Source organism: Symphodus melops, assembly GCF_947650265.1.
Source record: "Symphodus melops genome assembly, chromosome: 19".
NCBI classification, from domain to species: domain Eukaryota; kingdom Metazoa; phylum Chordata; class Actinopteri; order Labriformes; family Labridae; genus Symphodus; species Symphodus melops.
This window is the reverse complement of record NC_136709.1, coordinates 12,791,831-12,807,865: the sequence shown is the minus strand read 5'-3', so window position 1 is coordinate 12,807,865 and position 16,035 is coordinate 12,791,831. Positions and strand designations below refer to the sequence as shown.

The following is a 16,035-nucleotide window of genomic DNA, read 5'->3' as shown; positions in this document are numbered from 1 at the left end:
ACACACACACACACACACACACACACACACCAAATGCATCTGAGTTTGGTTCAAATGGAACATCAGCTCACCCACATTCATTTGGGCTGTTCCTTCTGCTCGGGGGCCACACGTCAGAGCAACGAGACTACACCTGTCAGGGGGACAAAAATACCAACTTCTCATTATTGCAGACACAAGCATATCCATGTGTCTGAAGGGAGCAAGCCTAATGAGGTTTTGCGGATTTTATGGCCTTTATTTTGAGTCCGCAGAAATAATCCGTCGTCTGTCCTCGAGTGATTCCGAGCATTAATAGGATGAAGTAGTCAGAGTACCAAGGTGAAGCAGTTTCATTTGTATTTCAAAGGCTGCGATTATTCCGCTGTGAGGTTAACTGACAGCCATGAATAACATTCATGACTTGCAAATGACCGTTTGGGTTGGCCATTAATTCACTCATCAATCTTCAGGATTTATGCACAGGTGCTTGTTCATGCAGATTTTTTTTGTCAGGAGGTCCTCGGCTATTAGATTGTATTGCAAACACAGAATGCCATATGAATAATTCAGATGTTTGGCTAAATGAGGATCCTGATGAACATGTTTTTGTTCTTGAATATTCACAACTCGAAAACAGTAAACAGGAGGAATTTCCAATGAGTGTCAAAGTTAGAAGCTGTTTTTGTGTTTGTGTGTGTGTGTGTGTGTGTTTTTTTTTTTTTTTTTAAAAAGGTCTCTGTGAAAGGTCACTGTGATTCCCTCCCTTACAGCTCCTCGAAAACCTAAACAGAGATTCAAATATTTGATTGTTCCTCCCAAACATGCTCTGACGCATCCAGTGAAACGTACATGTGTAAATGTAACGAGTTCTGACATGTTGAGAAAAAGTATTTTGTGTTTGTGGCACAAAAATGTGATATCTTTTGGGGGTCTATTTTTTAATACTAGTGCTTCATTGTACAGTACTCTACCATGAATCACTGTAATGTTGCTTATACATACATGATTTCTGTTTTTAGACCTAGTGGAAGCAAAGCTGGTGGGAGTCCTGGATATTTTGGACGAAGAAAACCGTCTTCCTCAGCCCAGCGACCAACACTTTGCTTCGGCTGTTCACAGCAAACATAAAGAGCACTTCAGGCTGACGGTCAGACCTCTTAAGCTGTGCTCTCTTTCCCCTCCCTCTCTCCCTCTTCTTTCACCCTGCATCTCATTTTTGAACCAATTCAAAGGCTTTGCAGGCATCTCTCTGCTTCTGCCATTGTTTTCTCTCCAGTATTCTGCTATTATCTTCCCTCTTTGTGTACTGGGGCCCTTCTAAAAGGGACAGGCAACAATACACTTGAGTTTTTTAAGCATCGTGATCGTTTTTTGTTTTTTTTACTGCGCCTGTGTGTAACAGTAGTTTGGTGAATGACGCACACTCCCTCCCTCTGTCTCTGCCATTGTCATTATTGTTCCTCACTCTGCCTGCGTCTCTGCAAGCATGAAATCCTTTTAGAAGTGCAGCCTTGACACCAATTCAAGTTTAAGATTAAAGGTGGCCGGCTGCAGCTCCACTCGACTGCAGGAGCAGTTATAGCTCAAATAAAAAGCTTGTTCTGTACTTTTAATACGGTGAAAAACATTCATCTTAATGTAAAGTGCTTCGATATGCTGTGAGATGGTATTTATTGATTTATTATGGTTCATGATGAAGCTAATGGAGCCATAACATTGTAGGTGCTACAGTTTATTTTGTACCCTGAACAATAACGTCAGTCATGGATTTTGGAGGTTTTTATTAGTTGTCTTATGTAAGATTAATGTGGTAAAAACATAGATAAGTACATGTGCTTGGTTGTTATTTCCCCCTGTGAATCCATGTAAGTAAACACGTTAAATGACTACAAATCACCCATCCACAGTCTGTGAGGTGTTGTCTGTATTCACAACATCATTTCAAGCTTTTTCGCTGGATTTATCTGCAAGTCATTGATCCGAACGTTTCGCTCTCCAGTCCAGCCGTCTTCATTCAATAGTGGTGTGGATAAACACGATTCTGCTGTAGAGATGCTGATGGATTGGATGAGAGTGAAATCAATATGTATGTGTTTTAGCACTGTCATTAAATCTCATTCGCCTTCTTCCCATCCCACTTAGGTGCCGAGGAAGTCGAAGTTGACCATTCACAGGAATCTGCGGGATGACGAAGGTTTTATCATCAGGCACTTTGCTGGAGCGGTCTGCTATGAAACGGTACTTTATAACACAGATTTCATTATACAGAGCCGTTAGAGCAGGGTGGAGATTAGAGATTAGAGCGTTTTCACCGAAATGCTTCTGTCAGTATTGTCTGCTATAGAGCTGGCTGTTCAGATAAGAAGGGGAAGATACTGGCAGTGAAAACCAACTCATAAAAAGCCTTGAACTGTTTATTATGTTCAGCATTATTTAAATGGTCTGTAACATTTCAGAAAGTCTGCCATCTTTCCTTTAAAGTATTGCATAAACTTGTAAACACTTCAAATGTGTTAAATGCTTCACTGATCATCAAGATAGTTGGTGTAATTTTATCATCTTCTGTTGATCAGCTCCCAGATTTATTGATAACTCGTTACAGTTTCAAAACATCTCCCTTATTGTACAATGATCCAAACAGTATGGCTCACACATGCTTTAATCGTGTGCTTTGAATGCAGCAGGGGCCGAGGCAGCCTCTGTTTGTTTGTTTGTGTTTTTTTTAGCATTTTCTATCAGCTATAAAAATGTTGCCCCTGCATACACGTGAGGTTTTTTTTACTTGTGTGTGTGTCCACAGACTCGTTTTGTGGAGAAGAACAATGACGCCCTGCACATGTCCTTGGAGAGTTTAGTGAGTGAATCCAAAGACAAATTTGTTCGGGAGCTGTTTGAGAACTCCAACACGGCCAAGGACTCCAAACAGAAAGCAGGCAAACTCAGCTTCATCAGCGTTGGCAACAAGTTCAAGGTCAGGGAGTCTGTCAAAGTCTGTTTGTATGGTCAGGAAATATCTCTGAATGTAAAACAATTAAATATGACTAACAAGGTAATTCAAATTTTAATATTGCTTTTTAATTCCGACTATAAGAAAATGTGCGTTTTTTCTCCTAATTTGTTCCCACTTTATTTCCCCAGAGACAAACACTTCTTAATGGATGTCATTGTAGATTCTCATGGACTTAATTGTCAAATGGACGTATAAAAATTTGAAGAGCTCACTTTAATATTCCATCATTTTCCCAACTGAGCTGTTGAAGGACTTATTATACAGTGTGCAGCACAAATTGAAAAATAAACAGATTTCTCGCAACAACAAAAAAAACAAGTGTTGTGTTAGCAGATTTCTCATGTTGAATTAGCTCCTTCCCCCTCTTGTCAATGCTGTACAATGTGCGTATGCATATGTATGTATGTGTATACCTAAACATGCACAGACACCTGGTTTTTATGCCATTTATTTAAGTCTTTTGGCATTCAAACATGTTCTGAAATTCCCCAAGCCTCTGCGCTTCTGGAAAACTACTATATCTCTTCATGTTCACACAGTATCACCAGGTGAATATGGTCCCATAGAGTCGATAAAACAAATCACATAATAATCATATTTCAGCCAGTAGTCTTTGTGTCTTATATAGGGCACCTTGGAATTTAATTGTTAAAGGTGCAGGACAAAGAATTGTGTCATTTCTTGTCTTCGTCCTTGCTGGACTGAACTGTTCCCCTCTTTACTCACCTGTGACAAAGACGTATGAGACTGCAATCTAATCTTAGATCTATCTGGGTTATCTTTTTCAAACATGAACGACAACATCATGAAATACTTCCCACTGTCCTTAACACACAGACCCAGCTGAACCTGCTGCTGGAAAAACTTCGAAGTACCGTGAGTAATATTTTGTCATTTGCCACTTTAATGATGTGCCATTGTCGCGAATTTGCATAAAACTGCTTCTGCTCCGAATACAGCCAAAATAGGGTCCGTATTCCTCCACTGCCAGTTGATGCACTTTCAATACATACATAGGAACCTTTTGCAAGCATTGGTTTGTTATAGGAGACAGTAGGAGACAGTCGGAGACAGAACAACAGTTCAGTTTTGGATTTGGAAAATCTTTATTGTCCCCGAGGGGCAATTTGGTCCATGCAGGCAATGCATTCACATTTGATGTGCTATTTTTATGTAATGTCTATTTTATGTGCTATTGTCAAATAAATGTTCTCAACTTAATTTAGCATCTACTTGAAAGCAGAAACACATTTTTAAAAAAGTTGTAATACTTACAAACCAGTTGAAAGAGAGCAGGCATAGATTGAGAAGTTCTGTACAAAGACATTATTTTCTCAGTCTCTTTCTTTTTTTGCAGGGCTCAAGTTTTATCCGCTGTGTCAAACCCAACCTGAAGATGGTCAGCCATCAGTTTGAAGGAGCTTTGATTCTCTCACAGCTGCAGTGCTCAGGTAGGACTCAGTGTGGCGAAAACTGTGAGTGACACCACTGCTACACTCACGGTCATACACACTGTTTTTATTGAAATATACTTCAGTGTGGCTTTGTCCTCTTTCAGCCTCACACTTACTGTGAAGACTTTAAGACAGATTCCTGAATCATCTTGATGTTTTTGTTTTTGTTGCACCTGCACTAAGTCATGGGCTGTTAATGAAGTCGAAGTGTTTGTGTTGCTTTAAAAAAAACAATAATAATCACATGCAGCGCTTAATAAATAATCCTCCAGTCCATGCACACAGCTTATTGAAGCAGAAGTGAGTATAGTGCTGCAACACACGTTTCAAAGTAATTACATCAAAGTAACTTTGGTCTTTCATGAAGCTTAATGTTATTCTTCCACTTCTATAGACACGATCGAAGCTCATTTTCATTCACACAAACAAACATATTAGCCTTTGGTTAACCGGTTATTTCTTTAATTGTGAAATGTTCCTCTGATATTCATGCAGAAGTGCACATTTATCAATCCTGTTTCTCATGACTAGGCATGGTGTCAGTGTTGGACCTGATGCAGGGGGGTTTCCCCTCCAGAGCCCCCTTCCATGAACTCTATAACATGTATAAACAGTACATGCCTGCCAAGCTCACACGCCTGAATCCACGACTCTTCTGCAAGGTTGGCTTACATAAATCTCTTTTTTTCTGTCTTCGGTGGATAATTTGGAAATCTGTTAAATCACTAAAACAATTTAAACCAATTAGTGCTGTAAAAAAGCCTTGAGCCACATGGTCCTATTTAAGAAATGATGAGCTAACAAACAGTTCTGTGCCCTACATTTTGAACATTTACAACGCTGTGTCACGAAAGGTTGTGTGTTCCTCTGTAGGCTTTGTTCAAAGCTCTGGGCCTAAACGACAACGACTTCAAGTTTGGATTGACCCGAGTGTTCTTTCGCCCTGGAAAGGTACAAACAAGTCCTATTATTGCTGTGATGTGTTGTAGAACTCAAGATATATTACACATCTTTAAAACTAGGAGCTTCAAAGTTTGATTTGTGTTTTTCTCTCTGTACAAAAAAACAGTTTGCCGAATTTGACCAGATCATGAAGTCTGACCCAGACCACCTGGCAGAGCTGCTAAAGAAAGTCAACACGTGGTTGTTGTGTAGCCGCTGGAAGAAGGTTCAGTGGTGCAGCCTTTCAGTCATCAAACGTAGGTTGAGGGAGTATAAATGAAAAGATTCAGATCTCTCTGTATGGCCAACATCAGTGCATTTATTGATTTAGATCATTTATCACTCTTATACGTAACTTTGTCTCAGCATGGCTTTTTCCCAAACAGATGGCAATACTGTATTCAGTCATCTTATGACTTCTTTACTTATATTAAGCTATTTCTGAAAGAAAGTCTCAACCCAATCTGCCCTTACCATGAAAAATAAGCTTTATCACATGCAAATGCATCAATCGCATTCTGAATGTTAGGAGCACAACTTTTTGTGTTGGTAAACTTTTGTCACTTAGCAGAGGTTGACTTTGTCATTCCCTGACAGTTTACAAAACAACTCTGATAGCTTTACTAAATTATATTTCATACTTTCCCATTCCGTCTGAATATTGAAAGCAGCAGTCTGCAGCAGTGTGGAGAAGTACTCTAAAAGCAGTTCCTCGAACCATTATGTTGTGTGCCAAGTTATTGATTTCCACAACATAACAAAGTGCAGGCTTCTGCTTATTTGTGTAAAAGCATCACATGAAACTACATTAGAGTTCTGACAGAACGCTGCCTCTGCGTGATTTGTCGCTGAAGAGACCTGAGGAAATGTGCATCTCTGGCACTTTTATGATCTCTGTGATTTCTGTGATCTTTCTGTAATCTGTGATTTCTGAAATCTGTGATGTTTGCGATTTCTGTGATGTTTGTTATTTCTAAAATCTGTGTGATCAAAGATGTAAGAAATCAGAGACTTCAGAAATCACAAAGATCACAGAAATCACAAATATCACAGAAATCAAAGATGTAAGAAATCATAGATTTTAAAGATCACAGAAATCACAGATTTCAGAAATCACAAGGATTACAGAAATTACAGATTTTAGAAATCACAGATTACAGAGATCCCAGATTTCAGAAATCCCAAAGAACAAAGAAATCTGAAGTCACAAATTTTAAAGATCATAGAAATCACAGATTTCAGAAACCACCAAGATCAGTCACAAAGATCACAAAGTGTACATATGTGTATGTGTGTGTGTGTGTGTGTGTGTGTGTGTGTGCAGATGAGCGTCTCAATGCATCAAAGAAAAATAAAGCGAGCTGTGCAGATGCCGATTTACTTTGGATTTTTGCCTTGCCTTTAATGGAGAGACTACGTTTGAGTGGAAACAACATAAGGAGTTAGAGACATAGGGAAGGACAATGTTAGGAGTCCCAGAACACACTTAATGGGGTCAGTTTCAGTTGATGGTCAGAACCTGAACCCCTCTAAAGACAACTTTAAGATCTCATTCAATCATTGTGTAAATCATCATCTATTCTTTACAGTTCGGAACAAGATGAGTTACAGAGCTTCGGCTTGCATCAAGATTCAAAAGACTGTCCGCATGTGGTTGTGTAAGAAGAAACATAAGCCACGGTGAGTCTGTACCTAGTTTTTGTCCTCAACACACACACACACACACACACACACATACACATGCATGATTTTACACCATCTCCCTTTCTGTCTGTGCCCTCTGCTCTCGTATTTTTTCATTTCACCCTGAACTCTTTGTGTGCTTTCTCTTTAAACTGATTCATGCTTGGTTGGTTTTAATAGCTTCCCCACATTGGGAATTTAGAAGTTCAACAAATCCATCTCAAAAGTCATCTGTGGAGAAATGATGTCTCACTGTACTGCCGGGGAAAATACAGCGAGTCTTCATGTATTGGGTTGCGTTTGGAAAAATGGCTCTGGAATAAGCAGCCACCCAGTTGATGGGTTTACAGTTCTTCTTTTTGTATGGCATTTTGACTTTGAGTGACAGACTGTCTGTGAAAGAAAGGTTTGATGCCAACAGACACACGTGACTATCTTATGTAGTTCAATATGGAGGCTTGTAAATTGTATATTGTATAAGTACATTTTCCATGAAAGCTAACAAAGGATAAATAACAATACTCATAACATAAGATATCTTTGAAGTGTATGAAATCTATTGAAAAAAGTTGCATTGTCCAAATATCATTGAAATGCTCACTAGGGGGTTTAGCTTGGCAATCACAGGGTGATTCAAAGCTTTAAAGGAGCAGCTAAAGTGCAGCAGGAGTAGAAGGGATGAGTGGAAGTGAGAACATTTGAAAACAATAGAGCTTTCTAAGTTTTTGCCGACTGAGATCCAAAAACTCACCTGACAGCCTTTTGGATACAAAGATCCTCAAGAGAACGGCTATGAGCAGTGTTATAGGATGGTTCGTGATTTGAACAGAACACTTAAATGTGTGCCCTCATGTTTAACACATATGTCCTCGAAAATGTCAACAGGAAGTTATTTTACATGAAAAGATTTTCGCTTTTTGATTGAAACATTTGCTCCTGGCAGATTTGTGTAAGACTCTGTTTTTCCTGTCTTCGTAGTATTGACGGTATGGTGAAGGTTCGTAGCCTGAAGAAGCACATGGAGCGATTCAACGAGGTGGTGAACGTGCTAAAGGAGGGCAAGCAGGAGATGGCCAAAAAGGTCCAGGAGCTGGCTGCCTCCATAGATGCTCTGTCAGCAAAGATAAAGGTGAGTCATCAGACCTGACTGTGTTCACCTGTCTTAATGGACATAGGATTATTGCTCTATTGATTTTCAACTTGCTTAGCCATCAGTTTCAAGCATGGTTTATTGTTATTGAAAGACTATATGTAAGATGTTTTTTTCTTATTCACCTGTAGGTGTTTGAATCTGAGGAAGATTTCCAGAGCATAGACCTTCCTTTAAACAAGTCAGCATAGGATAGAACAATCACACCTGTTGCTCCCTGCAACTACAAGTCTGTCCTGTTGTTCGCTGTGCTGTGTTCTTCAGAAGCCCGCCCTCTCTTTCTCTCTCTGAATCAATATTTGTCACCACAGAATAAAAAGAAAAGCTAGGTGAAGGAAAAAAAACCTCTTTCTGATAACAGAATGTAGTGAGGCTGGTTTTGCTAAATTATCATTCAAGCTTAGTGAAATCCAAACTCTCCCTGTGTAATAAGCACTCGACTTTTCCACCCTGAAGGTAAAGGAAGTCACCCCGAACACTTCCACATGCTAACCAGACATCTACTGTATGCACTGAAAGTACAAATTCACTGTTAGCACTTCTGATAAATGTTTGCTGTAGATCATCACCAGAAGGCAATCAACTGGTTGGAGATAGGTTTCTAAAGGCATCCTGATTGATGATGCACATGTGACTCCTAACCCCGCTCCCTCATGCCCCTCTGTTAGCCTATTAACATCCCAACTGTTGACACTCATGACGTTCTGAGTGCTTAGAGATTGCTCATGGTGTGGCGTCTCCTATTGAATAATGAATGAGGTGACAATGGCCGTCATTCACTTCCATACGTCGGGGACAAGACCTTGTCATCTCGCCTTTTTGTGTCTGACTCTTTCCGGTGACCTCCTCTCCTCTCATTGATTGTGTAACGTATAAAGTGGGCAATTGAACATTTTGGCTGTCATGTGCTCGTGACAGGCAGCCTGAAAAAACGTGTCGACATCAAGGAGCAAGATGAGAAACAGGCTGAAGAGAAGGAGGAGAAGGAGTGAAGCAGAATCAGAATTCTTTTATTGTCAAAAAAAAATTTAAAAGCAAAAGAGGAGAACAAGGAAGAGAAGCTCGAGAACACAGAGATGTCATCTTAAGTTCAATAATAAGGATACAGAGATGTCATTTGTGTTCATATTTACAGCATGCTACACATGAAAACACCAGACACACAATAACTGTGTTTTTATTCTCAGCACATATCAGCAGAAATTGTTTTGTGGAAAGGTGTTTTTATTTGGTGTTTGTGTGTAAAGTTTTAAAGCAAAAGTATGATTTTAAGAAGAGTGAGTTCATAGTCTTTTGAGTGTAGCATTGCCTTTGCAAGAGATGCATTTTATTATTAATATAGGTTATGGTTTTGTTTTTGTGTGTGATGGGGGGGGGGATTCTTATTTTAAAAACGGAGTTTATTCAATTGTGAAAAACTGTAAGATTGTTACTTGATTGATCCGTATTTTTGTGTTAAGTGACCATCACTGGCCTTTCTGGTGTTCCCTTTTTCTCACTAGACCTCATTGATGACCTGGAAAGAGATTGACACCGAGTACCAGGGGTTGGTGAAACGCTCCGAGCAGCTGCTCTCCTCGATGCAAAAGAAGAAGCAGGAGCAGGAAGAGAGCGAGAGGCTGAAACACATCGAGGAGGAAATGGAGAAAGAGAGGAAGAGGAGGGCTAAAGAGGAGCAGAGGCGCAAACAGGAGGAAGAGGACAGAAGACTGTAAGTTGGAGAGGGGGAACATTAGGGGAGAAGATTTTGGCATGTGCAGTGTTTAAAGTATGAAAAGTGGTTTGTTTGTTGTTTGTCTCAGTAAAGTGACTTTCTTGTGACATTCCAGGAAAGCAGAGATGGAGCTGAAGAGGAAGCAGGAGGAGGAGGATAGAAAGAAGAGGGAGGGGGAAGAGAAAGTGATCCAGGTTTGGAGCCATCTAAAATGTCGTTTTTTCATCGACTCTTGTTACACCTCACTGAAAAAAAAACAAAAAAAAACCAGCCAGGCAGAAATCCAAGAAGGCCCCAAATGAAACCCTAATAATACCAACCATTGTCTTTCATGTTGAGCACACACTTACCCTAGACTTACCCTAACTTAGACTTTCTGCTGTTCATACATTTGATTTTTAGATGTGATATATCAGAAACACATGGCTGCCTGAGGTTTATTCTTACTCTTTTGTTTAACCCCGATAAGGTAACTCATCAATCCACCCCTGCAGTGACTTAGTGCTCATTCCCTGATATTTTAATTACATTCAAGCAGGATAGTTCCCCAGACTTAATCCTAATCCTAGACTAAGTGGAACTCCATTCTGTCATTTTCAAAAGTATCAAGGTCAAGAAGAAAACATTTCTATTTTTTTATTTTATTTTAAAGGTAAAAACAAACCAAACAACAATATATCTGTTCAACTGAAATATCATTTAAGAAATACGAGTTTAATGACTCTACGTAATGGTCATAGGAATAGGACCACTTGTCAGGAAATAAACAGACCAGTTTTATCAGTAGGTGCAACAATTATTAACTAATTTAATTGTTTAAAAATATTTTTAAGGAGAAAAAACAGCAGAATTTCTGTTTTTCCGAATTTCCACCCTCAGGAGCATGTGAGGTTTTTCGGACTTTCTAAGGGTTTGGAGATTACAGTTAATTCATCAACTTTGTCTGACCTATGACCCTTTAAAAACACAAAATTAAATGAAAATACCAAAAACATCAGCAAATCCTGCCGACTCTCAACAGCATCGCAGTATACAAATAATTTATATAGACAACATCCAGATCCTATGGTTGGATATTATAGCTTTCACTTCCTTTCTAAAAGTACCTGTATGTGCACTGTTGAGTGTTTTTGTATCAAGTCTGTTATTTTTATCTCCTCATCCGTCCCTGTCTTTTTACCTTTCATCAGCATCCACTCATCCACCTGTGACACTCACATCACACCTTCTGTTTATCTTTAGCCTTTTTTATTCACCCTTGACCCATTAGACATTTGCATTTCTCTGTTTTTTCCCCGTTTCTTTCTGGCAGTCAGACAGTGGACACCAGGCTGTCACAGGCCACGTGTCCCAGTAGACTCTTTGGACAGTTTGTGAATCCACAGCTTTGAGGCTGAGAGCTGCAGCAGTAAACTTTCTAAGGTTGTCTGCTGTCAGTTCCACTGCATGTGATTCTGTTGTTGAGCTACGTCTGCCGTGTCAAGAGTCAAGTTCAGCACTATCTTACTCTCTTTAACCCTTTCAACCTCACTTTACTTTTTCTACTAATTTACAGTACAGCAGATTTCAACACTGGAGTATTTATATTTTTAGACTGTAACACCACTAATTACAGATTTTCACTGTACAAATCGTCTCACTCAAAGCAGTTTAATGAATGCTTGTGAGCACAAACAGCTCTCTGCATTCTTTAGGGGATAATTACACATTTGTTTGCTTATTTTGCAATTACAATCCTAGACTTTTTTTTAGGGGTAAATATAGTAAAATGAACTGGGGGAAAGTAAGGTTCTGTGTTTAGCTTTTAATACCTGCTTCAGAGCCTGTGAATCTGTGTAATAAAGATATTTTGAGCAGAATCAACAAGTGTCTTTAACCCATAAAACAAATGAAGCTACAGCACAAAGCAGCTGAACATTCAAACCGACGTGCTCATGCTTCACCCGCGTATCACAGCTGCTGATGTGACTGTTCAGCATGATGAATAATGTATTCTTCACTGGAGGCCATTCATATTTAAAGCTCCTATGAGAAAAGCACCCTCTGTTGACTTCATTAGTGGCTTTCAGTAAGGAGATGGAGATCATATACCATGTATACCGATAGAAATGCAGCTCAAGTAATCTAGGTTTCTCTGTATTTGCACCACAAAGTTTTGGTTTGTATGTTCAAATTTAAACCATGCGCTCAAAAGTGATAGTTCAAAATGTGTTTGTTTATTTGCCACTTCTGTCCAGACTAATGATCAGTAGCTCATTTCGCACCACTTCCGCCTGGCTTAATAGTTTTAAGCAGGTTTGGGTGCCCAGAAGAGTTTGTTGTTGTGAAGGGTTTGGCTTACAGGGCTGCATTCTTATTAAGACAGGATCCAGATTTCTTTTTGTTGATTTTACAACTCCACATTAAAAGTGTTTTTGCTGTGTGTTTACAGGCTGAGTTGGATATTCAGCTGGCTCTGGAGCGCGAGGAGCAGGTCCAGCGCAGCACCATACTGGAGCAGGAGAGACGAGACAGAGAGTTGGCAATGAGGATCGCGCAGAGTGAAGCGGAGCTTATCACAGAGGAAGGGCAGATAGACGCCAGCCTGCGCAGGTAAAGCACATTTTAGCGCAATACTTAATGTGCGGGAGCACTGCACAGTCAGAACAATATTAACAAACAAAAAAAGTCATTTTGTTCTCAGCATGTGTTTGTAAATGCATTTCTCCGGTTTGCTGTGTTTTCTCCCAGTGATGACTCTCTTTCAGATCTTCCTATCTCTTCATCCTCAGCCAGAGCCATGTAAGATCCCAGCTCGGATTTCTGTATCCGCCTGTGTCCGAATAAACCTATCAGCAACAATAATCACCCACTCCCTCCCTCCCTCGCTGTCTGTCCTAATCTCTGTCGTAGACCTAAATGTCTGAGCTCCTGTAATTAAATTCAGGATGATACCAGCAATGCAAAGCCAACAGCAAGATTCTGCTATCGAAACACATCAAGCATCACATTTTGATGCTTTGGCATGAATCATTAGATAAGAGGATAATTATGTGTGATCATCGGTGACTGAGAAATGTGGATGGTGAAACATGAATGAGCGATGGAGCAGAATGTGCAGTATGTGAGCTTTTGTTTCTCACATCTTAATTGGCTCTGCATGAGCGGTTGCGTCTGAAGTCTTTGCAGTTCTAATGAAAAACCCAACCTATGTGCTTCCCCTCACTCACACAGGGAGTTTGTATCCTACCTGTTAGTATCCTATAGAAACATAAACATACAGCATCTGTCTCATTTACAAGTGTGTGATGATGAAGGACTTGGTGTTATTGGACTTCACTCACTTCGCTCCTTTACTTTCAGCTTCAATCTCCTCAATGAAGTCCGTTTTTTTTACTTACCTTCTGTTAAAGTCTCGGCTATGTATGTTTAAAGCCCCTGACAACATCTATAATATTCAGATTTTTCACTTTAAAAAAAAAATAGATTGTTATATTTAAAGGTAGCAAGACATAGCATCACTGTCACAGCTTCCCCGTTGATTCTCATTGGTCTTGAACTTGGCAGAATGGGCAGCCCTGAAAGTGCACACACTCATACAAGTGTTAAAAGCCAGGAGAAAGCCTGCTTGCTCCTTATCTGCAGGTCTATTGAGCTCTAAATTACATCTGAGCCAATATCCCATTATCTTGTCAGTGTTGACTCGGGCATGTCGTGGCCACGTTGCATGTCTGATACGATCCCTGTGGGTCAGCTGACTGCTGGACACTAAAGGGAGATCTGTCACATGAGGGAAAGTCCAAACGTGTGCACGTGTGTCAAATGTGCGTCGCCACAAGAGCTCCAAACTCGTGAAAAACATACGGGCCGTAACAGTAAACACTCTGGCTGGCATTGCTGGCCTACAGGAGTAGATGAAGGACCCTCTCCCTCTTTCTTCCACCATTCATTTCCTGCACACCGCCTGCCAAAACACAGAACTCTGAAAGAAAGACACACTTTCACTTCTTTTTCCCTCCTGGCTGCGACACGCTGGCTCATGTCTCCGCTGGAATGACGATGATCCTGAATCAGTTTCATCTCTCCAGCCAGTATGAATTATAAATGGTAATGGTAATCTGGCTAATGATTCGTACATCAGTAATCCTCTGCCCCGAAACATTAGCAGCTATGCCGACTGTAAATAGAGGAGCTAAGTCCTGAGTATTATAGCATTAGCAGCCTCAGCGCAGCAGGGAAGCTGGAGAGACGACTGACATGAACTCAGACTTCTTCCATCAGTCATTCAGCAAGCTGTAATCTTTGCGCTACATTTATATACCAAAGAACCGCATCATTTCACCTTTGTTTTAAAAGACGCCTGTAAAATAGCACCCAGATCAATGCTGTTGTCTGGAGAGATGTGACATTAAAAAGCTCTTTGCATCTTTATTCAAGTCATCAGCTCCCCTGCTGAGCTGCTTCTGATGTGAATTTAATTGGCTGAGACATTGACGGACAGGACTGTGAAAGAAATTCAGCATTTCATTTCTCAAGACAGCAAACATTTTGAATTCTGTCAATCTTATCATGTTCCTATTTAATCTGTGTCATGAATATGCACGGCACAAAAACCACAAAAAAAAAAATCAACCTAATCACACTGTGACCTGTCGGCACACTTTTCTCTACTTTTCTCTCTCTCTCTCTCTCTCTCTCTCTCTCACATGTGTATCTGTTCCGTACCACAGGGGTCCTCAGGTGCTGGCAACCAAAGCCGCTGCCGGAGTGAAAAAGTACGACCTCAGCAAGTGGAAGTACGCTGAGCTGCGTGATGTCATCAACACTTCCTGTGGTGAGAACACACGCCCATGTTCAGCGAGACGCTGCTCATTGAGTGTGTCTGCACTGACCTAGCCTTTACAGAAGATCCAGTGGTATAGAGCTCTGTGCACTCTTAAACATGTGCTACCTGCTACCTTACCTGCATGTTTTTCAACCGATTCTCTGTAGTTTTTTCTTTTTCTTTTTTTTAACTAACACAAGTGTCTGTCGTGAAGCAGAGCCTGCTACTATACACAGTGTGGACACAGAAAGTCAAAGGAGCGGTCAGAGGATGGTCCCACAGCTGCTTCAGCTCATCAGCATGTATTTAGCCGTGCAGAGAGGAAATTATCATCATTCTAGAGTTTGCCAGACTTCTGCCCTTCCCAGTCATTCCCGGCCAACCCTCTCCTCAATCAGCATAAAATGCAAATGCCTTTCTGCTCCTTTATAATTGCCCCTGTGTACAGTACTGTGATCAGTGTGAGGGACTCTGATATCCCCCTGTGGGAATCCAAAGACATCTGCTTAATTTGTGGAACCCAGTAGCTTTGGTTGTACTGGTGGTGATACCAAAGAAGAGTTTGAACTCTAACTGATTATAGCCTTATGTTCAATAGAAGCTGTGTATGTTTTGAATGTTTCCTTTCTATTTAATGGTTGGAGGGAAAAAAAAACACAGTGTGAGCTCTTACACTCCTCATTAAATTGAGTTCAGTTTTAGAATACAAGACAAGTTCAACGAAACTAAACATGCTGTAAACTTCTTTCTAGTCCTAAATGTTGCCTTCATTGACAAGTGTTTTTTTCTTCCAGTGCCTGTATACAAAATTACTGTTTGGGTTATGTTTGAATGCTGTTATTTTCTGTGGACAGACATTGAGCTGCTGGCAGCCTGCAGAGAGGAGTTCCACCGGCGCCTGAAGGTCTATCACGCCTGGAAGTCCAAGAACAAGAAACGCAACGACGATGGAAGCGATCAAAGGGCTCCGAAATCTGTCACTGACTACGGTAGGTGGAGAAATAATTTCCCCTGTTTTATCTCCTTGCTCAGAAAGGGAGCCTCGCGTTAGTTCAGGCAGGCCACGGAGTCACGCTCTTTAATATTGTGCCAGAGTTCGCGTCAGCTGATCTCATAGAAGCCTCATCAGCTGATGCCCAGCTGATCTGCCGAAAGCATCCTATTGGCCAAATAGTTCTTACTGAAACTGCTCGAGTCTTTCCACGTAAGCATGTGGAAGTGCAGGGAGATCCCTCGGAGCCATACCGCCAAATACAAATAATTGCGTCAAAGTGTCCATTTTGACAAAGTGATCCT

General features: G+C 40.5%; 1 protein-coding gene across 3 annotated transcripts in view; it reads left to right on the top strand.

Annotated features, from left to right (window-relative positions):
- myo6b (myosin VIb) overlaps positions 1–16,035 on the top strand; it is a 34,124-nt gene that overhangs the window by 15,241 nt on the left and 2,848 nt on the right. For 2 of the 3 annotated variants that reach the window (XM_079370145.1, XM_079370147.1), the window contains 16 exons: positions 1,002–1,129; positions 2,125–2,220; positions 2,783–2,953; positions 3,830–3,868; positions 4,350–4,443; positions 4,978–5,108; positions 5,320–5,397; positions 5,516–5,645; positions 6,978–7,068; positions 8,050–8,200; positions 9,724–9,932; positions 10,051–10,129; positions 12,367–12,527; positions 12,666–12,716; positions 14,645–14,748; positions 15,594–15,728. In XM_079370145.1, coding sequence (XP_079226271.1) covers positions 1,002–1,129; positions 2,125–2,220; positions 2,783–2,953; positions 3,830–3,868; positions 4,350–4,443; positions 4,978–5,108; positions 5,320–5,397; positions 5,516–5,645; positions 6,978–7,068; positions 8,050–8,200; positions 9,724–9,932; positions 10,051–10,129; positions 12,367–12,527; positions 12,666–12,716; positions 14,645–14,748; positions 15,594–15,728 — 1,848 coding nt within the window. The remainder of the gene's footprint in view (positions 1–1,001; positions 1,130–2,124; positions 2,221–2,782; positions 2,954–3,829; positions 3,869–4,349; positions 4,444–4,977; positions 5,109–5,319; positions 5,398–5,515; positions 5,646–6,977; positions 7,069–8,049; positions 8,201–9,723; positions 9,933–10,050; positions 10,130–12,366; positions 12,528–12,665; positions 12,717–14,644; positions 14,749–15,593; positions 15,729–16,035) is intronic. The other variant, XM_079370146.1, reaches the window with a different exon arrangement.